General features: G+C 38.3%; 3 protein-coding genes across 3 annotated transcripts; all 3 read left to right on the top strand.

Moving 5' to 3' along the window:
- Window positions 1–533: 533 nt before the first annotated feature.
- Window positions 534–6,690, top strand: LOC121967889. The gene is made up of 6 exons (XM_042518401.1): window positions 534–910; window positions 2,912–3,082; window positions 3,694–3,795; window positions 4,768–4,938; window positions 5,381–5,545; window positions 5,929–6,690. The coding sequence occupies exons 1-6, from the start codon at window positions 674–676 to the stop codon at window positions 6,307–6,309; spliced, it is 1,227 nt and encodes a 408-aa protein (XP_042374335.1). The 5' UTR covers window positions 534–673; the 3' UTR covers window positions 6,310–6,690.
- Window positions 6,691–12,792: 6,102 nt separating this feature from the next.
- On the top strand, window positions 12,793–16,997 carry LOC121967890 (transcription factor RF2b-like). Its single transcript, XM_042518402.1, has 4 exons — window positions 12,793–13,464; window positions 14,334–14,466; window positions 15,504–15,588; window positions 16,502–16,997. Exons 1-4 carry the CDS (start codon window positions 12,908–12,910, stop codon window positions 16,858–16,860), a joined length of 1,134 nt encoding a protein of 377 aa, XP_042374336.1. The 5' UTR covers window positions 12,793–12,907; the 3' UTR covers window positions 16,861–16,997.
- A 1,363-nt stretch (window positions 16,998–18,360) lies between these two features.
- Window positions 18,361–24,036, top strand: LOC121967891 (UDP-xylose transporter 3-like). The gene is made up of 7 exons (XM_042518403.1): window positions 18,361–18,857; window positions 19,704–19,888; window positions 20,739–20,806; window positions 21,841–21,973; window positions 22,738–22,899; window positions 22,969–23,241; window positions 23,604–24,036. Exons 1-7 carry the CDS (start codon window positions 18,737–18,739, stop codon window positions 23,718–23,720), a joined length of 1,059 nt encoding a protein of 352 aa, XP_042374337.1. The 5' UTR covers window positions 18,361–18,736; the 3' UTR covers window positions 23,721–24,036.
- The last annotated feature ends 185 nt before the right edge of the window (window positions 24,037–24,221 follow it).

The raw sequence follows: 24,221 nt of genomic DNA on the forward strand, positions 1-24,221 counted from the left end.
TTTTTCTTATAAATTATATTTTAAGTCTATTTGTAATTCAATTTATGTTATTCATCGTCTTGATCCGTACACTGGGATAAGTATATTCGTCTTTTATTCCATATTTAAAAGCATCCACATCAATTTCTCTATAACTATATCTAAAATTTAGGTAAATGATCCACTTTATTAAATTTAGATAATCACTTTTCATTATACACTACATCAAATACTTTAAAATTTTCATCATCTTTAATTTTTTATTATTTTCTTCTCTTTCTTTTATTTTTTATTATTATATTTATGTAATGAGTGGAAGGAGAGAGATTAAAAAAAAATATTATTTTATTTTTAGGATAGAGATTTTATTCTTTAAATTTAGAGAATCATTATTCATCATATCTAAGCCGCACAGGATCCCCTCCAGAGTCCACTGGCATTACAACTTACAAGTCCCTATGGTGGATGTATCTCAACTAATATTCGAATCCGATAACATTAGACTTGTCGGGTCTACGGTCTTTCTAATGTCGTGGACGATTGAAATTCCTCGTGCCCATCGCAAAGGATCTGTCGACGTCGAGAGGCGGCTGCGACTTATACGCTCGCAGTTGATACCTTCACAGTTCACACAATCAGGGGTGGTTTAATTTGGCTGGCACGCCGCCTGCGACCGCAGCGATCGGTGAAATCGATGGCGTACCGGAGAAAGCAGCCGGCGGGCAGGGTCTCGACTGTCGAGGAAACCCGATCCCCCTCCGAGAGCACTTCACCGGCCTCGGAGACTCCGGCCTCCCTCGCTGCCCGGGCGATCCGTGCCTCCGCTGCCCACCGCGACGCATCCTCTCTCTCATCAGCGTACGGTGAGTCTGCTGTGTCCTCTCCTCGCGCTGAAGCCCATCGTATGAGACCTTCGCCGCCTTCCCAGAGGGTGAGCTCTTCTCCCTATGAATCGATCAGTTTGCCGCATGCTTGAGCTCGATTTGGTTGTTATCTTTATATTTGTTTCATTTTTGAGTCTACAGAAATCTTATCGGGATCGAGTTTTGTAAGTTTCACTTGAATTTTTGTCAGTGTTTGTGTGTCTACTAAATCGATTTGGTTTATGTACCCATTAAACCGTATTTAGTTTCTGGATCTGATAATTTATCTTATTGTGGAAGATGGCTGTGGTTCTAGTTCGATGAATAGAAATTTCTTTGAAACCCATGTAAAGTTGACTTTGTTTCACTCACCACAACTAGATCTGGCTGCTCTAGTCTTCAGTTGTTTGATTAAAGCATCTAGCATTTTTAGATTTATTGTAATTTGTTGTTTGTCTTTTAGACCAGTTGCTGAACAATGAATCAGCAATACCTTCCGACTGGATATAACTTTCTTTTGACTTCTTCTTTATGCAAGTCAAATATGTTAGTTTGGGATAGGTGTTTCTAGCAGAAAGTTAACACAATTGCAATTTGCTTAAATGTGGTTAGTAAAAATTTGTAAGCAAGTCCAGTCACTGCCTGAGGTTAATATTATTAACTAGGTTCTCAAAATGAAAATCTTTTGATCCATGGGAATTTTTGTGCACTCTGAAGAAACCACAAATAACCATCATGTCCTGATTCCTTTTGCATAATATTATTTAGAATGCCCAAAGATATTATAGGGGATTCGAAAACCTTGATGAACGAACAACTAACTAAAGAATTTATCATGGTTCACCAAGTCATGATCTGTGTTCATGGACAGTAGGGGAATTTGGAGAAAAGATATTGATTTGCAAATTAGAGGCTTATCCGTCAAAATTTCTATCCAATGTAGGATCCAACTAGCGTGTAGTATCCATGGACTTGGATTGTACAATTGGGTTGTAAGATCATTAGAGTCTATTATGATCTACTAAAATTTAATATTTTTTTCCTGACAAAACAGTTATAACCATTGATTTTAGTGGATCACATCTCATTTTCACTCTCTTTTATTTCTCTGCCACCTCTCTTTTGTCGTACTGAATGCTCTCGTTTTTTTTTTCTTTTTGAGAACTCTCTCTCTCTCACTTGCTTTTTTGTTTGTTTTTTCAAGAGGAGAGGGATACTATAATTTTTCTTCTGCTGATCTTCATTTTAAGAGAGATAGAGAGCTTTATTGTGGTAATAGTTTCACAATAGAGGACGGAAGCTTGCAATTTGCAAAGGGGATGATGGGATGGACATGAACTTCCAAGAATTTGTTGTTAGTTGGCATAAAGGAGCACATGCGGCTAGATTCAGGATGTCTTATAGTTGGTGATCCATGAAGAGTTATGATGTAGTACAGAGAGTTCAAAGAAGAGTAATTGTTTAAGGTATTAGAATGTCGTTATTTAGGTGAACAACCTACTAGCTAGCAACTAGCATTATGTTACAAAATTGTATTATTAAACATTAAAGTGTAACATCTTTTCTCATGTATTCCAATATATTTTGAATTTTTCAAGTGACCAACATGTGCAACAAGTGCGCAAATACTTACTGATATAAAGTAGAAATGGTAAACATAATAACTTTATGTGTCTTCCTCAAAATGAAATAAAATAATGGTTTAAGTCCTTGCCCATGAATCTAGACATACACTAAATACATTTGTTCTTATAGGGCGGCTTCTCTCTTGCTAAAAGTTAACTTGATGCTTTCAATTGATGCCTGTTAAATCTCTACTGGCAGATCATGCGAAAAGTTCAGTTAACATATGCTCATAATGCTGAAGCTACATTTGGAATAATTGGAAAAGAGTTTCTTCCACATAGGAATCATGCCTTGTGTTGATAAAATTATATTAGTTCCACATTGTTTTTCTTTCTTTCTTTTCCTATTTGCTGTATGGAATAGCATTAATGCAGTTTAGAGATGCTCTAAGTTCTCTTTCAACTTTTCTATGTTCATATGACTCTGTTGCAATTTGCATGCAGGACGTTGCTTCCTACGAATATACATCAATGAAAAGTTTAAATGAATCCAAATATGGATTTTGGGGGACATTGGCTAGGAAAGCTAAATCAATAATAGATAATGATGATGATAATTTTCAGATGTTTGACAATGGTTCACATCAGGCAGCTGCGAGATCAAACAATAATCAGGTAAAGTTAAGATAGATTTTATGCATGAGTTTATCATTGGAGGTCAAGTTGCTGTGATTTTAAACCATTTTGGTTGGTTAATGCTGAGTGATGGAATTTTATTATTTTGTATCTTGGAAAATTTCTATGAATAACTGCTATTCAATAGACTTATTGAGAAACTCATGACATTACAATTTTGAAAAACTCATACCCTCTTTCCAGCAATTGATTCTTTCTTTTGTTAGGACATTGATTTTTTTCTTTGGAAAGCTTCATTCAGCAATTTGTAAAGCAAAAAACTTTTCCATGTTATGCACTGCAAGCAAAATAGGACCAGAAAAATGGGAGTAAACTTGGATAGATCATCCCATATGTGTTGTGATGCCCTTGTCGATTACTTTTGCCGTCTTTATTGTCTCCACCAGATTTATTCACTTTTTGGATGATAAAAGACAAGATAAAGTAAATGCTAGTGTTTCTTGCTTCGAATACTTGGAAACTCAAACAAACACCAAAGAAATTTTGTCAATTTTTTGTTAAATCCTTTTTGCTCTTTTCATGTCTTTCTCCATGCTACCCAGATCATGCTGAATCACTGTTAACCTATTTAATTTTCTCATGTGAATCAGGGACCAGGAATTTCTAAGAAGACGGAAACAACTCATAAACTTTCAGACACAATTGGTTCTTCCCTTAACCAAATTGGTGGCACGATAAAAAATGTTGTTGAGGTGAGCTGTGTTGGAAATTTGCCCCCTTTGCTCAGCTTGTGGTGAATTTTTCTTTAACTTACAAAGTCTATAGGTTCTTTCATAAACAAAGTAGCCTGGATCCAGTGTGAATTATGAGACTCAAGCATGGTTGCATTCTGGAGTCTCCTTTGTGAATTTTGAGAAGTATTGCTTCCCTATGTATAATTGTTTTGTCAATCCTTTTTGTCATGTCATATTGCATAAACTGAAACAAACACTATTAGTTTGAAATCAGCTTGAACTTACAAATATGGGAGGTTATGCAACTTTTATGAGACTCAAGCATGGTTGCATTCTGGAGTCTCCTTCTTTGTGAATTTTGAGAAGTGTTGCTTCCCTATGTATAATTGTTTTGTCAATCCTTTTTGTTATGCCATATTGCATAAACTAAAACAAACACTAGTAGTTTGAAATCAACTTGAAGTTACAAATAAAAGAGGTTATGCAACTTTAATAAGATTATAACAAAATAGGACACAATATGACTTCCTTGGAGTTGAATATGTCATTACCACACTTTACCATAGCCATAATTTGATTTCATTTGCTTATTTTCAATTAGTGCATTGCTATTGCAGTTTTTCTTCTCAACAAATTAAGCCCTTCATGATTATTGTCTTGTTGTGGTGTCTATTTTATATTTTACCTTGGAGTAAGGTACTTCTGACTTCAGATTGAATATATTCAATTGAATATCGTGGCATTGTGTCGAACCCAGTTAAACATAAGTTGGTTGGTTCAACAAATGGAAGTGTGTGTTAACTTTTTGAGAATCAGTAATATTTATACAGGGATTTAAGCCATCTATCTTTGTTCAATATTTGGCACATTTGAATCCAAAATCTTGTTCTCTTATAATTAATGTTCTCTAAACACAAAAAAGAAACTGTTTGCCACCGAGTTGAATTTTCTCCTATTAGTCAATTATATTTTTGTTCCTAATTTTTCCAGGAGGGTCTTACAATGGTGGAGAGTAAGATTAGCCATGAAACTCGAAAGCTCAATATTAGGAGAAAAGGAAATGCCGCCAGTGTGCAAGGTCAGGCTGCAGAAAGTATGGGTCAACAACATATGCCTCGGATTCAAACAGACTATGAAGTCCAGCTGAAGGCCTCTCGCGACGTAAGGTGGCAAATGTGTAACATTTAAATTGGTTATGCTATATGGTCTTATACTTTTTCTCTTGAGTCAAGCCAACATTTTAATTAATGATCAGTTTAGTGCTTACTATTTTGCTTGTTCATCTGAATGGAGTCAATGCTACAGGTGAAAAACTGTTTTCTTGTACCAACTTATTGTTCCAAAAAAAAATTGGTGGTACATTCTATACCTTGTTAAGGTGTCCTAAATATATATATATATTTTTCATTTCTATCATAAATCCCTGCAAATTGCTGCCCACAGGTAGGTAAGCAGGAGCAAGGACTTCCACACCTCATTTTAAAGTTCATTTCTCGAGCTTTTCCTTTTAGTATGCTTATCATCATGATTCACAAGATTCCACAAAGTTTCAAGTTCTTTCTGCCTTTGATTGGATGACATGGCCATCTTTTGCTATTCACAGGTCGCAAATGCAATGGCTGCAAAAACCAAACTTCTCCTTAGGGAATTGAAAACCGTTAAAGCAGATCTTGCTTTTGCAAAAGAACGTTGCGCTCAACTTGAAGAAGAAAACAGAGTGCTGAGGGAAAACTATGAGGAGGGAGATGGTCCCGAAGAAGATGATCTGGTATTCTTTGTTTCATGGTTGTTTGTGTCCCTATATTTAACTCATTTTGTGCTGATACTTGAAAGATAGTTAACCTGATATTGAAAAGATGATTCTCAATGGATCTGTCCCCATAGTCTTTTACTTAATTATCTTGGCAGTGTTTTGCTAATAAATTCTCCAACATGTTTCTACTCAATGCCTCAACTAATAAGTTTTTTTTGCATGTTTCAACCTTATGTCAGTATATTGTCATCCGCAAATGTAGTCTTGACCTCACAACAAAATAACTAGATGTCCTTCAACTTTGCTCCCCATTCGTTGAGCTCCATATCACTTCATTTGCATCTTGTGTGCCACATTCTTGCAATAGTTTGAGTTCTATTTGTTGCTTCTCTTTGCAGATTCGACTTCAATTGGAAACATTGTTGGCTGAGAAAGCAAGACTAGCTAACGAGAATTCTGTTTATGCTCGGGAGAACAGATTTCTGAGAGAGATTGTGGAGTACCACCAACTCACAATGCAGGATGTTGTATATATAGATGAAGGCATTGAAGAGGTCTCTGAAGTTTACACAATTCCAACTACTCCGTGCACTCCACCTGCTGTATCTGAAGCAAACAATATCTTTGTGTCGAACCCTCTTGCTCCCAGTCGTACAAACAGCAGCCCTGCTACTCTTCAACCATCATTGATGCATTCTCCCTCTATCATCAAACCAGAAGATTGCCCCATTATCCCTGCACCACCTGTTCTTCCACGGCCAACAGATCCGGCAAAGTGATTCTTGCATCTCTATCTGCAGCTGGTCCTGGTGTAGGCTGCTGGCATCCATCATTGTCTTCAAGTTCACCTGCACGAAATCTTCAAGCTCTCTTTCGATATCTGTTGGATTTGGCATAGAATTATTGCATTAAGATCGGAATCCCACGGTCATGCAAGTTCTCTTCTCAACATTATTAGTTGTCATGTGGGTTGGTTTGTTCGTGTACAGTGCGTGCACATGATATGCAGTTATTTTCTTTGCACTTTTAGCAACCTTTGTCGCTTGCGTTCTATCGTTATTCATTTTGTGAAACGGATGCTATCATTATTAATCTGTATTTGTAATGCTGCACTATATATGATTAATCAAAATGCTTGGAATCATCTTGAATTGATGACTTATTTTTTTGCACAATCTTTAGTATATTGCCAGAGAATAAGTTCACTGCAGTCTGTAAAAGATTAAATAGCATTGCCCATTTGTCATTTGCTTATGCAAAACGTTATTCTGTCTTAAAATTCTTAAGTGAGGTTTTTCTCTTTTTTCCCTTGTGCAAACAATATATATGCTCTCTTCTCTCTCCTACATGCAAAATAATATTGGTTTATAAGAACATTCACATTAATTTCTCTATTACTATATCTAAAATTTAGAATAAAGAACGTCTACATTAATTTCTCTATTACTATATCTAAAATTTAGAATAAATGATTTATTTTATTAAATTTAGATAATCACCTTTCATCACATACTATCTCAAATATCTTAAAATTTTCATCATCTTTAATTTTTTTTGTTATTTTCTTCTCTTTCTTCTATTTTTTATTATTATATTTATGGAATGAATGGAAGGAGAGAGATTGAGTAGAAGGAGAGAGATTAAAAAGAAATATTATTTTATTTTTAGGATAGAAGTTTCATTCCCTAAATTTAGAGAATCACTATTCATCAAATCTAAATTTAGGGAATGGATAGGGTAGCTGATGCAAAGGGTTTTTAGTTATCCTATCTAAAATTTAAGGTAAAATCTTTGGATAGGGTAGCTGATGTATATACTCTAACCTTAATGCTGGTGTGTAGAAATTAACAAGTGGTGTATCGAGGCTGCAAATTAATACCAAGGTGGTGGTGTTGATTTCTATTGATACAATGAGATTAAATTTAGATTTTGATGAATTAGATTTTGTGCTATCTAACATTGTTACCAAGTGTCCAGTACTTGACGGGTCTGGAAGATTCGATACTAGGCTGAAATCCAATTAGATGTATTGGACTTGATAGTTGGTGGAAAACCCAGTTAGGTCTGGAGGACTTGATATCCTATAGGAAGTTCAGCTGGGTTTGTGGACCTGACAGCTGGTTGAAGTCCAGTTAGATCTGTGGGCCTGACAATTGACAAGAAGACCTAGTGGATTAAAGGATCAAATGATTCTGTATGGTAAGTGAGGTGAGTCACTGGAGGAGAGTGATCCAGTGAGGACGAGTCCCAATTAGGGACTTTAGGTGTTGCTCCAGCTTAGATCCATTTGGAAGTCTAAGTTGAGATCATGACTAGATCATAATTTGAAGGACATGATCTAATTAATAATCTTATTAAATTATGCTAACTCTGTTTTGTAGGTTAAATATCTTTCTATTACACTAACGAGTTTTTGTAGAAGTAAACATGAAGTAAAGCTTCGGATGAACAGTGTCTGAGGCACCTCGGATTGTCAAGGAGGACCCTTGGAGTTGCGCGGAGGTGCCCTCTGTTGGTGCAATATTCCCTAGGTCAATGTTGACCTGGTTAACCAAGCCTGAGTCTTGGTTTGGGTTTCGATGTTTGACAATACAAGGTTGATTGAAGAAGAGTCAAGTAGGTCAAGGATGACCGGATACTTGACTGAGAAGTCCTAACTAGGATGTTAGGCAGAAGGAAAATCCTGGTGAGTGAAGCCAGGTGAAAGACCTAGTGAGTGAAGCTAGGCAGTGAGGAAATCCTAGTGAATGAAGCTAGGTGAAAGTCCTGGTGAGTGAAGCTAGGCAAAGGAAAATCCTGGTGAGTGAAGCCAGATGAAAATCCTAGTGAGTGAAGCTAGGTGAAAGACCTGATGAGTGAAGCCAGGCAGAAGAGAAGTCCTAGTGAGTGAAGCTAGGCAGAAGGGAAGTCCTGGTGAGTGAAGCCAGGCACGGGGAAATCCAGATGGGTCAAGGTTGACCAGACATCTGGTGAAAGTCCAAGTAGGTCAAAGGGATTGACCGGATACTTGGCACGAGGAAGAAAAGTCCAAGTAGGTCAAAGGGATTGACCGGATGCTTGGCAAGAGGAGAAAAGTCCAAGTGGGTCAAAGGGATTGACCGGACACTTGGTGAGAGAGTCCTAGATGGTCAAGGGTGACCGGATGCTAGGTTTTATGTACCAACAAGTCATGGTTGACCGGATGTTGGTTTGGGAGGCTTGGGACTTGGTTTTGGGTAAAAACCAAGAGCTGAATCAATCAGTGGATTGATCAGTGGATTGATCAGTAGATCGATCAGTGGATCGATCAGTGGATCGATCCAGGCTTTTCCCAGCGAACAGAAAGCCTCCGGATCGATCAGTGGATCGATCCAGAGGTCTCAATCGATCAGTGGATCGATTGGGACACTGCTGCTTCGCGCGATAAGCGCTGGATCGATCCGTTTATCGATAGCAGGCGCTCGGATCGATCCGTGGATCGATCCAGCCTCCCAATCGATTGGGAGCAATCCAATCGATTGGGATTCGACCGTTGGCGTCGTTTATAGCTGTTGGCGTGTGATTCCTTCAGTAGAACTTCACCGATTCATTCCAGATTCATCACAGCTCCTCCCCAGCACTCTCTAAGCTCCTCACCGCCAGTTCTTGAAGGTTCTTGGAGGTTCATCCAAGTCAAGAGGCGAGTTGCAACGAGAAGAAGAAGAAGCTAGGGTTTTTATTGCATCTCTTGTAAGCTTTTGCTTATTCTTTACTACCCTTTCTTCTACTTGTATTGAGAGTCTTGTAGGGCTTCTCCGCCTTCGGTAGTTACCGAAAAGGAGTGTTTATTAGTGGAGGTGTGTGTGTGTGTGCGTGCGTGGATCCTTGGACTAGTCACCTCTTGTGAGGTGGATACCAAGTAAAATCCTATTGTTAGCATTGTTGTAGTTTGTTTCTTTGTATTCCGCTGCACATCACTTTGAAGAAACAAGCAACGAAGCACGACGAGCACACGCGAAGCTATTCACCCCCCCCTCCCCCCCCCCTCTAGCTACTTTTCTGTCCTAACACCCTCGCACAGATGAACTTTGAGGATAACGTTCTTGTGATGGAGAGGCACCTTGGAGTACGTTGGAGGTGCCTTAGAGCTGCAGGGAGGTGCCTCGAAGCTACATGGAGGAGCTTCGGAGCTGCTCGGAGGCGCTTCGGAGTTGCGCAAAGGCGCCTTGGAGTTGCGCGGAGGCACCTCGGAGCACTTGGAAGGCGCCCTCGAGTGGATAGAAGCCATAATTTGGGTGACTTATCATGACCGAAGTTTAAGGGATCAGACTTGAGGTTGGAGGCGCCTCGGATAAGCTTGGAGGCTCCCTCAACGCTAAATAAAAGAGTTGTTCGGCCAACAAAATTCATATAATTCATTTTCGAGCTACTACGACTCTTCTGCTACTCCAAACACATCGTACTAGTATTTCGCTATTGCTCTGAGACATCTGACCGTTGTCGGCAGACCGACATCAACACAAGAGCTCTAAACTTCGATAATTTAGTGTTGGTAAATTTTAATTAAAGTCAGTTACATCGTTATTATTTAAAAGGCAATGTAGGTTGTTACATTGTTCTTTATTTTTATACTCGATTTACTCTTCTGACGATTCCAGAAGAATTTTTTAGTAAATTTTTCATCAATACGGTCCGAGAGATCATGCTCATGCAATGATCCTACAATTTCTAGCCAAGGTGATGCTTATTGGTAGCCAAGGTGGTAGAAATCAGCAACCCGGTGGTGGTGTTGATTTCTACAAACCAACATCAATGTTGGTTTGTAGCCTTGGTGCACAACTTATTGTTGGTTTATACTTGATGTTGGTTTGTAGCCTTGGTGCATTACTTGATGTTAGTTTCTATAAACCAGTTTGTAGAAACTAGTACGAATGCTGGTTTGTAGTCTTGGTGTACCATTTAGTCTTGATTTCTACAAATCAACACCAAGGTGGTATTGGTTTGTAGCTGATCCGGTAGTAAGAACAGGGGGCCCCGCCCTATGAAGTCAACGCCACGTGGAAGCCACAGTGGCAGTCGTCCATCCGGAGAGGGTCGGGTCCGGCCGGACGCCCGGAGAAGGCCGGGACCAACCGGACGACCGGAGAGGGCAGGGTCCTACCGGACGTCCGGTCGGACGACGGAATCGAACGCCCGGAGGGGGATGGGTCCGATCGCTTGCCGACCGGACGATATACGGCTGATGGTTAAAGGCGCCCTGTCGAAATTAGGGTTCCAGCGCTTAGTGGAAAAGGTCGTGGGCCGAGCGGACCTCACGCTCAGCCAAAGCCATAAGGTAACACTGCTAATAGTCCCCGTAAAGCACGTGATGGAGGATCTCCCCAAGTAAACCATCGCGTATGTCCGGCCGGATGTTGAAGGAGCTGTCCGCCCGGACGCTAGATCTGGAGCAAAGGGGAAAAGGACAAAGGAGGTCTTTTTCTGACAGCATGTGTATTTCACGTGTAAGCCATGCTCCAAATCTTGTGACAGGGGATTCCGATGTCCCATCAAGGACATGCTGAGACTGTAGCGGTATGGGTTAGGGAAGCTCACTGACAATCCCTTACTGGGGTATGGGCCATAGACACGTGTACACCTCGGTAGGTGTACACTCACTTCTTCACTGCCCTATATAAAGGCCCTCATTCTTCGCCGGAGGTACGTTTTTTTTTCTACGAATTCTGAAGCCACTTTTTCTCTCTTGAGCTTCGCCTGACTTGAGCGTCGGAGGGTCGCCGCCGGGAACCCCTTCCCGGCCCGACTTCTGTGCAAGTTCGCCGGAGCTGTGTTACCAGTCGAAGATCCACGTCGACAGCCGGAGAGCGCCCCGTGCCCAGCGTCCGTTGGTTCAGCATTCGGACAGGATCAGTAGCCTTGGTGCACAACTTAGTGCTGGTTTCTACCAACTAGCACCAAGGTGCACCACCTTACCAACCAACACTACCTTGGTGCTGGTTTGTAGAAATTAACGTCAATACTAGTTTGTAGCCTTGGTGCACCACTTGGTGTCGATTTCTACTAACTAGCACCAAGGTGGTGCTGATTTGTAAAAATCAACATCACCTTACACAAATCAGCACCACCTTGGTGTTGATTTGTCGCCTTAATGCACCACTTAGTGCTGGTTTGTAGGCTTGGTGCACCACTTAGTGTTGGTTTGTAGGCTTGGTGCACCACTTAGTGTTGGTTTGTAACACCATCTTGATGCTGATTTCTACGAATATGCACCAAAGTGGTGCTGATTTTCTTTTATAAACCAATATTGTCTTTCATGTTGGAGAGAGAAGAGACTTGTTGTGCATGTAGATGAGAGAGATTAAAAGAATGATACCCTGCACACTTTTATGTGAACAGCTGTGAGCGACATCCAATGTGTGCAATCTAACGTGACCAAAAATATATTTTTTTTAGTCTTTCTCATCTATATGTAACTTTCTTCTCTTTCCTACATGTAAGATGGTGTTGATTTTTACAAATCAGTATTAAGGTAAAATTGGTCTTTAAAGACCAATACGTTGGAGTTAATTTCTACAAACCATCACCATATTGGTGCTGGTTTGGTTTGTGCCAACACCAACATGTTGATCTTTAAAGACAGACATCAACATGTTAGAGTTGATTTTTATAAATCAGTATCAACTGTTGGTGTTGTAGTGCTAGTTTGTACAAGCAACAATTGTTGAAGTAAGTCTCTATAGATTAGTTTCAACATGTCGATCTTTAACCAACACCAACTATTGGAGCAAGTTTTTGAAGACTAACTTCAACGTGCTTGTTTTTAAAGACATGTATCAATATGTTGAGAAAAATGATATGCTTAAGGAATGAATCTCAATGAAATGTTTAAAGATAGACACATAAAATAATGAAACTCATAAAAAGTGAAATGATGGATCATAAATTTATATGTCTATCTTTGAATATTTCATTAGAATTTTTTCTTGAACTTATCATAGCTCATATGTTGAAGCTGGTTTATAGAAATCAGTATAAATGCAGATGTTGATTTATATAACTTAGTATCAACAGTTGATGTTAGTTTATACCACCATCCATGATTAGAGCTGATATTTAAAGATTAGCTTCTTCTTGTTACTAATTTTTATAAATTAACATAATCTTACATGTCTGACGTCGGAACTACGTACTGATAAAAGAAAGATTAAAAAGAATTTAATTTTAAAGCTATTAGATCACACACGTCGAAAGTTGTTCACCATCCCTCTACTCGCGTAACTAACGCCGAGTCCACATATTCGTCAAATTAAATATACAAACGGGCAAAATCGAAAAACCTTGCTCAAGATTTGCACGCGACCTTCGTCTCTCTTCTCTTCTCAGTTCTCATGGTAGTTGGGGAGGCGGCGGCGAACCCAGATGCACCCCATGCTCCCAGATCCGCGTACTGTCGCTAACCCTAGCAGCGTTCCCCCTCCCAATGCGCCCCTCCTAGGGCTCGGCCCCTCTGCTGGAGCTCCTGCCGCCATGTTCCATGCCCCTTCCCCGCCAATGCGAGGCTCCCACCACCGCCGAGCCAGATCTGAGCTCGCATTCCGCCTCCCGGAGGACGATCAAGGTGCGGTCACCGTCGGGGGCGCCGACGAGGCGGGCTCCGAGGATGACCTCTTCTGCACTTTCATGGATATCGAGAAGATGGGGTGCAAGCTGGAGACCAGCGGATTCGGGTCGGAGAGCGGCGGGGAATGCACGGATCGGACGGCGGAGAGCTCCGGGTGCGGCGGGGAGAAGGTGGTCGGTGAGAGCGCCGCGGGAACGAGGCCCAAGCATAGGTATAGCGTTTCTGTCGACGGATCGTCGTCGGAGGCGTCGCTGAAGAGGGAAGGGCTGTTTGGAGAGGTGATGGACGCGAAGAAGGCTATGGCACCGGAGCAGCTTGCGGAGCTCACCGTCGTCGATCCCAAGAGAGCCAAAAGGTGAGTTATTGATGTCATTTTACCGAAGAGCTTGTTTCTCTTTATTTGGTTTGTTTCCTTCAACTTTTAGCCTGTTATAGGTTGATTATCATTCTTTAGTCTCTGAGGTTTTAAGAGAATTGCTGGCTTTATTGATGTTTTCTGTGCAATGTCTATGAAGATGCAGCTGGAAGTGTTCAATAAAGTTGACGGAACAGAGGTGTAATACTTGCATTAGTCACTTATCTTGGAAAGGAATCTAATTTCTTATTGAACAGAGACAGAGTGTCGAAATTTTTTGTTAAATTACAGGGAGTGCTTGAAGGAACTTAACTTATTTGGTCTAAAATTTTGTAGTTGCACTTTTTCCAAATATTTTGAAAATAGACATTCCTCGATAAAGCATTTTTTGGAACTTCCTAGCATTTGGTGTACTTAATTGTAGTCCTCGCAACAAAAATAGATAGATCTTTGCCACTTCTGTTGTGATGCCCTACTTTAGTCCCAATTGAGAATTGTGGACTAATGAAGCAGGTTTATAAGCTTAGTTCAATGAACTACTCGTGAGTAGTGTTATGCATTTTGGCTAGTACTCGGGCATTATAAATTTAATGGTTAATTCTTACATCTATGTAGGTTATCACATCAGTAGGGATGCTATTTTGAGTTGTTAGTTGGACTTTGGGCCTTCATGAGTACATCAAGCCTAGTTTAGTCCACAAAAAAATTTGTTAATCAGTCAGTGTTAGTATCTATGATTTTGATTCCTCAGTCACCATCAAAACTTATTATCATCTGCAATGTTACAGTTCAATTTTTTACGATAACATATCACTCATGTTGGACATTTTCAGAATACTTCTGATTATTTGTCATGTCATAAAGTGTAGAATTCTAGCAAACCGACAGTCTGCAGCTCGATCCAAAGAAAGAAAGGCTCGTTATATATCAGAACTTGAAAGGAAAGTTCAGACTCTCCAAACCGAAGCTACAACTCTCTCTGCACAACTAACACTATTCCAGGTCTGTATTGACTAGTTATTTAATTCTCCTGTTTATTCAGGTTCTTATTAGAAATTATTGGATAGCAGTTTTCTATCATCGGTCAAAAGTCACATGGAAAAGTATCCATTGATTCTTCCACATTTTTGCTTGATAAAAGCTGTTCCTAGCAGCTGTATAAAGAAGATAATCAACTACTATACTTGTTTCAGTTCAAAAAGTAATTGTAATTCTTTAACATGCGGCGCCTTGATTTGCACTCCATCGTCAGTTGTCTTTTTTATCACACAACAGCTGTTTTAATTCCAAACAGTTGGGTAGTACTCTATGAAATATTGTACTTCAGTTTCTGATCGATTTATAAATAAATCTTCTTTCACTTAAACAATGGATTGTATCCTTCATATTGGTTTTTCTAGTTCATTCTCCTTTATGGCTTCTGTGACTTTGAGGTTGGAACTGATAACTACATTCTTGACCTCATTTGATTTTGTTGCCTCACAACATGCTATAATCCTCTTACTTTTTTTTTTTCCTTTTTCTTTTGTAGGAACTTGATTTTCTATGGTCATATCATTGTGAAATGAACTGAATTTTTTTGCAATTCATTAAACTTCCCAACTTTCTACTTGGTCATTCCAGTCAGATGTTTAAACACACTAATTCTCGTGCCATATTCCTCTCACCTTGATATTGGGCACTGTCACACATACAAGCACTCAGTCTCAGACCATGTACTTTTTAGTCAAGTTGGTTGATATTCAAGTGACTTTTGGGTAGATTGGAGCAAAAGGTGATATTGTTCACCCCAAACTGCCCAGTATCTCTGGCTCCACGGCAAGATTGGAGCACTGTTACCCTAAGTGACTTTTGGGTAGATGATATTATTTTAAAATATTATTAATACTTGTGAGGAAGTATCATTAACCTCTTTCCATTATTAATTATTTCTAATATTTGGCTATCTGCCTCAATTCTAATGATTGCTTAGTTACTCAATAGTTACTATTTCTACTAACAGCTGGTTGAGCCTTCTTTGTTACCTTGTTCTATTTCAGAGAGACACTGCCGGACTATCTGTGGAGAACAATGAGCTTAAGCTACGGCTACAAGCTATGGAACAACAGGCACAATTACGTGACGGTGAGTGCTTTTTAATGCCCTTAGCCTCTCTCTTTTTCATATTATGATCAAGTTATCCTCTCCCAATAGAAGAAATTTCTACCTTGGATCTACCAATCTCACGCACGACAATTCATGAGCAATCAGGTCTTTAAAAAGGTTTGGAGTCTAAAGGCTCATGCATGTGCTTGATTTGATATGAGCCATCAAAGAATATGCGGAAAAATTCACATGTACTTGTACTGTTTCCAAATTTCATAATTTGTAGGATGATTATTGTTTCCAAGTTATTGCATTATCTACTGTTTTGTATGTTTGGCTAAGCCATTTTCCATTGTTTAACTTTTGTTAGATAGATACATTTGTCACTTTTCTTTCTTATTGTATTTTATTGCTTTATCATTGGAAATGGCTCACATAGGATATTATGAGTCCTGGGAACTATTTTGAAAATATTGTTTTTATAATTCATAAGAACTCAGTTAATATGTGACTTTGGTTCCATGTAGTGTGAAATTTCAAGTTCCTAATCTCCTTTTTTGTCTGCTAAATCATTTATGTGGTGAAATAGCAGAGAAGGTTATTGTCTTGTTGTACATCCATCTTAAGAGACTTCATTTAGTAAAGCCAGTAGGTTAGAATTGTAGTAGTTATGGTGAGGTATGCACTTATTTTTTATACCTTCCAGTACCTATATTACTTCTCTCATAATAAGATGATGAGTCAAAATCCTTAACCATGTAAATCAACTTCTGTTTCTCACAACACGATATTTCTATTTTTTTGGTGGAGTTGAAGTGGACAAGACATTTTGTCCCTCTTACAAATTCTCGTGCTTGTGTACTCGATTTCAGCAATCAAAAACATGGAACGTCAAGCTTTTCTTATAATTTATACACACAAATGTTGAATGATGTGTTTAATGTCCTTTCAGCACTGAATGAGGCACTAAAGCAAGAAGTTGAAAGATTGAAGGTTGCAACAAGTGAAATTTCAAAACCTGAACAACCATACATGGGACTACATAATGCACCTTACAACCCATCAATCATCATGCTCCCCCAACAACAGCAGTTCCACCACCAAGCTCTCCAGTTACAGCATCCCCTTTACGATCAGCCACTGCCTGGTGTTGCAAACCAGCAAATGCTTAGACATCTCAAAAGCCATCCTGACGAACTGCAGCAAGAGCCCCTGGGAAGGTTTCAGGGATTGGATATCAACCAAGGTTCTCAACTCACAAAATCCGAGAGTTCCACTGTTTCAGTGAGTGAGAGCAGCAGCACTTTCTAACAATCCCTATTCACGACATGCTGTATTCTTTATTCATTCATTGTATTTATCTGAAGCTGTTTGCCAAAGTTCTGACGAGTGAATCATTGTCTCCTTGTTCATCAGTCAAGGTTCCAAATTTGGATTTGTGCGCTTTATCTTTGCATGTTCAATAATATGCATTCATCTTGTGTTCTCAGGTCAAAAAAATGTGTGCTTTCTATCTAACATTTATACCAAAACAAATGAGTATTTTCTTGCCTCAAAACTATTGCTGCATTCATCTTGGTTTGTGCCACAGTGCTGTTTGATAATTGGTCTAGACCACAATGGAGGCAAGCTTCTTCAAGATCAATACAGCTCCACAAGCTATTGTTTGATCATTTGTAAGTTGATCTAATTTTTTTTTTGTCTCAATATATATATATTAAATTATAGAGATCTATTTCGTGCCGAATTTGCAGTCGTGGGGCCCCACTTGATGGTCCAGCGTCACTGTGTACATGGATTGATACCTAACAATTAGGCAGATGCGTCGCCGTCTTTGAAAACTTGTAACGAGATGAACGCATTTTGCACAACAATCGTGCGTATGTTTTTATATAATGTGTAAATGATGGCATAAAAGTAAATACGTTCACTCTCAACTTTCCGTTAATTCGTTCCAAGATAAATATAAAGGAAGTAAATCATAGACGGCTAGTAATTTTTGAATAGTATTAATACATAAGGGAGATATTTATCTCGATTTTATTGATATTCGAACCCTAGATTTCATAATGACAACACCTCATACGTTAGCTGCTAGACCCATCTGAGGAGACTAAATAATGCAGTAAATGACTTGCTAGTTGGGTGATATGTGCCAATATATGCTTGTAGTCCTGATTTTGTATATCGCCCATCCAAGATGTCCAGATAAATCATGGATATAATTGGTTGACATTTTAGTTTGGATCCTCTGTCCCCGTGTCTCATTATCGATCGGACGGATCAGATTAAATTTCAAGACATCATAGTATCTTTAAAATATGTACAGTATCCTCGTGATATGCAAAGCATCCTTGAAATTTAATCTGATCCGTCCGATTGATAATGAGACACGGGGATAAAGATAAATGAGAATAGAGGATCTGAACTAGATAAATCATTTTGTCCGATGTGTTAAAAATTGATCGCAAGACCAATATGATATAGATGGTGCAAAAGATAAGGTAAATTGGATCATGTGATATCATAATTAACACAATAAATTCCAAAGGAAAAGGCAGTTATCCATTTAAAATTTCTACCACTCTAACCTCGACTTATCTTATATAATTACCTTTTCTGCGATATAACATTTACCCGTTCGCCGGTTTAAGTGTCTCACCTACCGTTTGGTGCACTCGGTGGGTACACCAAGTAGACACACGGGGCCCTCTTTGGCTTTGGCGTCCAATGATGTGAGCCGCTTTAGTGGGTTCCACTCTCTCCGTTTGGTGGTGAATATAATCAAATCGTCTCCGTCGGGCAGTCTGTGTTCGGTCTTAAAGGTTTCGCATTTTAAGCCGGGGGGAGAGGCGACACATTTCGGTGCGGAATTGAGAGGGCACAAGGAGAATCTCGCTGGTTGCTTTCGCTTGCCGCTTCCTCTTTCTGGGATCGGGAGAAATCCCGGTCAGAGGTTTTAATGCTCTGCTTCGTCTGCTCTGCCACCAGATCTGAAAGCCTCAGCTCTGGGATTCGGCCTCTCGATCTGGTTTACTTTTCGCTGCGATATTTAGTTTTGGGACGAGCGAGGCTGGTTATTTGACGGTGCGCGCGTTGGAAGTCTGATACTTCGGGTTTCTGGGTTGTTTGTGTTGTTGGAGGTGGTAGATCGACGAAGTGAGAGTGAGTCTTGATTGGATTGGAGATGGGTGAGGGCGCGGGGTTCCAGTTGGGAACCGTCGGAGCGCTGAGCCTATCGGTGGTGTCGTCGGTGTCGATAGTGATCTGCAACAAGGCGTTGATGAGCTCCCTTGGGTTTCAATTTGGTATGGGATCTGATAGCTTGTTTCTTGCATTTTCTATTCTGTGCTAATTTTCTGCTGTCATTGAGTATTTCCTGACATAATTGGATTGGTATATGGATCTGGAAATTTTGTCTTGATCGGCTGTTCGTGGAGTAGCGTGTGACATGACGGTAGGTTTGGTCTTACAGTGATTGAGTGCATCTGGTTCCTTTATTGTTTTGAGCGATTATCCGTCCAATCATTTTCTACCGCCACTTTCTTGAATCTTGTATTCAACATTCTTAGGAGAGACTTTTTTACAAGATTAAGCAAATATTTTAGACTAATTTGATGATATATTTTTTTTTTATTGAATTTGAGCATCTAATAGATTCTCTGTCTTCTTATGACCAAAAGGCTCACTGCATTATAAAAGTAGCAGAATTTTTCAAAAAAAAAAACATGATCATTGGAAGACAGAAAGAACTTTTGTGGTGAAAATTCCCGTATCTGAAGTAAAATGTGCAACCATTTACATCTTTCCTTCCCTCACGCATCTGAGATGACCTGGAGGGCAGAAAATATGTTTTCCCACCACTTTTTAGTGGAAAAGATGGGAATCAGTATGTTCTGTGCTGGAAGTGTAACTGTACTTTATATGATCAGTTAATGCAGCAGTGCTTTTTTTAGATCCTAGCATCATGTGTAAAATATAAAAGAAAAATCCACCTTATACGCTGTCAATTAGATGAGTAACTACTAACTAATGGATTCAGGAACAACCAAGGTAAGTATTGGCTACTTTATCTAGACTTTTTTTGCATATCGTCTTTTGAAAATTGCTAATAGGAATGATGATTAACAGCTTGTATTATCTATTATACTCAGCTACAACGTTGACAAGCTGGCATCTACTGGTTACCTTCTGTTCTCTTCATGTGGCACTATGCATGAAGCTATTTGAGCACAAACCTTTTGACCGAAAAGTTGTGATGGGGTTTGGAGTGCTGAATGGAATCTCGATTGGATTATTAAATCTGAGTCTAGGTTTCAACTCTGTTGGTTTTTATCAGGTATAATGCTCGGTATTTAAGAGAGTATTGATTTTCTGCCAACAAGTATATACTAATGATATTGTAGTGATGTCTGAATGCATCTTAGATCACTACCTAAACTGGAAATTTATTACTGTTACTTTAATCCTTTTTTTAGTAGTTATTGGAACTATTATCTTGTTAGTGATTAACCTACATAAAATTTTCAGTAAATTTTATGCAAATGTTAATGTTTCAATTTCAAGTATATGCATCTTCTATAAGCTGTGATACTTGATTAGTTATTTTCCATGTGTTAATACTTCTGAAGGAAATCTATGTAGTACGACTTACCACTCAAAACAAAATAAATACTAATTTTTGATCCGTTGTTGTTTTTGTTGCATCAAATAGAGTGTTAGATTTGGTATATTCAGACGGCTTTGCTATTGAGGTTAGAATAAGCTATTACCACATTTTGACTGCAGAGTAAGCAATCCTAATAGTAAATGAAAAGAAATCATAGATGTAAATACTTATGTATTGGGATTATTTTATGACTTTTGAGTACATTAATATTTTCAAATGTTGTTCTTAGTAGACAATTGAGTTGTTTGATTGTTTCCTAAAGTTGGACTAAGTTTTCTCTCTAGTTGTAATATGAAGATTTGATTGTCTTTAAACTACACTTTTTTTTACTCTTAACTGTGAGATCTTTTCTCTTTTCTATTAATATGAACTAAGCTGCTCCCATATTTGGTACGCAGATTTTAGATATGTTTATTTTTCTTCTTCTTTTTTCATTCTTGTACTATTTTCTGTTTCAAAGAGTTGTAGTAGTTTGAAAGGTTTTTCTATGGTGATTTGAATAATGTGTCTTCCTCTACAGATGACAAAACTGGCAATCATTCCTTGTACTGTCTTCTTAGAGACGGCCTTTTTTGCAAAGAAGTTCAGGTATGATATGATCATTGCCATTCAACACAGTACCCTACATTTTGTTCTAACAAATTAATCATCAAATTGACACAATGTTCAAAGATCATTCTTATCCTGAAGTCATAGGAGTATAAATGATAAGGAGAGTCAAGATAACAACACTTCAATAGTACATTTTAAAAATCTGTTTTAGTATGCCCATTTGCAATGCTGCCAGAGAAAATTATTTTGGGAAGAATTATTGGATCAGATTTTAAATTCTTTAAATTGCAATGCTGAAGCAATATCTCTAATTTCTAACCGCTTACACATTCCGTGATTATTGCAACTTTAGTTGTACAATATATTAGACATGTTATTATTTGAGTTACCTATTGCCATATAATGCTTAAAGCAGGTTGGTAATCCAGAGTAGAAGCTTTACTCTTCTTAACAAGCTTGAATCTCTGTGCTGCAACAAGACCTAGTTGAGAACTTCAAATAATTGATTTTTTTATATAGAAATGTTTTTGTGACTTGGAAGAATAATTTACACTAATGGATAAGTAAATTGGAATAGGAAATAATATTTTTAAGTCATCAATTACACAGTTATTTACTTGAAATGACAATGTGATTTCAGCTGTTAAATTTGCAGTAAGCCACTTTGATGCTAGAGGCAAATTACACTCCAAAATCACATTCAGATCTTTATTAGGGAAAGAAGTTATTATTATTAGTGAATGGTGATTGCAATAACTGTCATTTATGTCAGTTAATATGTCGCGAGTTTGTTTTAAAATACAAAAAAGATGCTGTGGATGTTTTATGATCTAATACAAAAAAGATGCTGTGGATGTTTTATGATCTAATACAAAAAAGATGCTGTGGATGTTTTATGATCTGTCTTGTTCTTATTTATCTTGTATTAGAGATCACATCATCTTCTTAAATAGCTACTGATTATGCTTTTTTGATGAATGGTGAACTTCTTGTCAGTGCATTCTGCTATAATGATTTGCTAAGATAATATATAATTTATTTGCCTTTTTTTTTTATTTTTGAAACTGCAGCCGAAGTATTCAATTCTCACTTTCCATTCTTCTATTGGGTGTTGGAATTGCAACTGTGACAGATCTGCAGCTTAACTTGCTTGGGTCTATATTGTCTCTCCTGGCAATTATTACTACTTGTATTGCACAAATTGTATCCTTATAGTGCAAGCTGTCCTTTGTTAATTAAATTGCATAAACATCTTTAACAGATACTATATTCCTTTCTGGATGCACAATGCACTTAGGTGTTAGATTTTAGACCTCATACCCATCCTATAACAAGCTTTTGGTAAATATTGGGTCCATGCTGTTGGGCACACTAACTATTTGAATAGGTTATAACTTTGATAAAACTTTCACATGACCAATGATCACTGATAAAACCACTAATTGGAAGTCTTTTCTGAGTTTCTTCTTTCTGATGAATTGTTCCTGTAATCATGTGTGATTCTTGGCACATCCAGTGTTGTTCTTAATGGCATAAATCTTCCTGTAAAATAACTGGTGTGAAATAACAAAATCAGCCTGATAAACTATATTCAATAAATGCACACTAGAGGTTGAGAACATTTACTATCAACAGAGATTTATTAACAGTTCCAAGCCTGGAAAGTTCTTTGGAACCCAATTTGTCTTGAATTTAACATTGGGAATTATCTATTTGATTGTTTCATAAGAATTTTGGCTAAGCTACCGTTACTAAGGAATTATGATCATGTATCACTATATTTTTCCATTCATACCAATATTTGGAATAGGATGTATTATTTCAAGGAACAAGATAAGAAAATGGCTTGGATTGTGGTTCTACATGGTTCCTAATATCTTTGATTGTGGATCAGTGGCTTCTATTTTCTATATGAAATACTTCACACTAATGATTCTTGTTATATACCTTAACCAGTTATTTTGCAGATGACTAACACTATACAGAAGAAGTTTAAGGTTTCTTCAACCCAACTTTTGTACCAGTCTGCTCTTTACCAATCACTAACTCTGTTTGTATCTGGTCCTTTTCTTGATGGGCTCCTAACTAACCAGAATGTGTTTGCATTCAATTACACAACTCAAGTTCTTGTAAGCACGCTTGCACTGTGTCCCTTGAATTTACATATTTCCCTTCTTACACTTGCATTTTTTTGGTAGGTTTTCATCGTGTTTTCTTGCCTAATATCAGTCTCCGTCAACTTCAGTACATTTCTTGTAATTGGGAAGACATCGCCAGTGACATACCAAGTTCTGGGGCATCTCAAAACCTGCCTGGTTTTGACTTTTGGCTATGTGTTGCTTCATGATCCATTTAGTTGGAGAAATATCTTCGGAATCTTTGTTGCAATAATTGGGATGGTTTTGTATTCTTATTTTTGTGTAACTGAAGGTCAACAAAAAGCTCGGGAAGCAACTGCTCAGATGTTGCAGGTATGACTGCAACTTTCTTACATCCCTTGACTCATTCGATTGTGTGCCCAATTTCCTAATGTTGTGGGTTGTCCGCTACTTTGTGGTGTAACCTAACAGCAGCAGTTGGAGATTTTATCTTTCTTAAATTTCCAACCATTGATTGATTCTGCCACATTTTAGAATCCTAAACTTTGTGCATACTTCTAAATTTATTTCTATATTGTCTCAGCATCACTGCCTCAAGAAACAAGTTGCCAATTAAATGTGTTTACGTCATGATACTCTCAGTGTCGTTCAAACTCGTTCTACGCACATCTTCAGCAAGTTCTACATGTATTAATTTACTTTTTTTTTTATTATTATTTATCCAAATGTTACAGGGGAAAGATAATGAGTCTGATCCTTTGATGAGAGCTGAAGTTGGAGCTGGCGTAAATAGTGACGGCTCTCCTCCCATAAGCCAAGTTTGGAGCTCAAACAAAGACTTGCGCGCGTGATGTCTCCTTCACATGCAGATGTATGCATGCTGAAACTCTATCAGAACACCGTGATAGCTTTGGGGTGAAAGCCAAGGACCGTATTCTTAAATTTGAACCCTAAGATTAAATTGAATCAGTGAGTTTCTTTAATTGATTTTTGGAGAGCAAATTTACTAGTTTTTTGATTCTAAATTCGTGCGAGCTATTACTGAAAGAGTATTCATTGTCGAACGTAATGTGGGTCTTCAATTTGTAACTACGACTGTTATTACAGTACATAGACGAAGTCATATGTCTGCGGGGCATGAATTGGGAAGAACCTTAATTTCGTAAATAATCTGTTGCATAGAACGGCCTCGAGCTCCTAGATCGACTCTGATCTGCCTGGAGTTCATGCAGCCAATAGAGATGGCTAATGATGGAGCAGGAGCTTATATTCTCATTCATATTCATATAATAACATCAAATAGCACTGATCATCGTCAACTATTTTTAATGAGCATAACACTGGGGTGCGGA

Source organism: Zingiber officinale, chromosome 3B (genome assembly GCF_018446385.1).
Source record: "Zingiber officinale cultivar Zhangliang chromosome 3B, Zo_v1.1, whole genome shotgun sequence".
Classification (NCBI taxonomy): domain Eukaryota; kingdom Viridiplantae; phylum Streptophyta; class Magnoliopsida; order Zingiberales; family Zingiberaceae; genus Zingiber; species Zingiber officinale.

Bases quoted from the DNA above. Each gene is read 5' to 3' on its own strand.
- LOC121967889 (XM_042518401.1), top strand. From the start codon at position 674: ATGGCGTACCGGAGAAAGCAGCCGGCGGGCAGGGTCTCGACTGTCGAG. The intron at 911-2,911 runs GTGAGCTCTTCT...ATTTGCATGCAG, and splicing joins CTTCGCCGCCTTCCCAGAGG to GACGTTGCTTCCTACGAATA. The intron at 5,546-5,928 runs GTATTCTTTGTT...TTCTCTTTGCAG, and splicing joins GTCCCGAAGAAGATGATCTG to ATTCGACTTCAATTGGAAAC.
- LOC121967890 (XM_042518402.1), top strand. From the start codon at position 12,908: ATGCACCCCATGCTCCCAGATCCGCGTACTGTCGCTAACCCTAGCAGC. The intron at 13,465-14,333 runs GTGAGTTATTGA...CATAAAGTGTAG, and splicing joins GATCCCAAGAGAGCCAAAAG to AATTCTAGCAAACCGACAGT. The intron at 15,589-16,501 runs GTGAGTGCTTTT...ATGTCCTTTCAG, and splicing joins ACAGGCACAATTACGTGACG to CACTGAATGAGGCACTAAAG.
- LOC121967891 (XM_042518403.1), top strand. From the start codon at position 18,737: ATGGGTGAGGGCGCGGGGTTCCAGTTGGGAACCGTCGGAGCGCTGAGC. The intron at 19,889-20,738 runs GTATAATGCTCG...CTTCCTCTACAG, and splicing joins ACTCTGTTGGTTTTTATCAG to ATGACAAAACTGGCAATCAT. The intron at 21,974-22,737 runs GTATCCTTATAG...GTTATTTTGCAG, and splicing joins CTACTTGTATTGCACAAATT to ATGACTAACACTATACAGAA.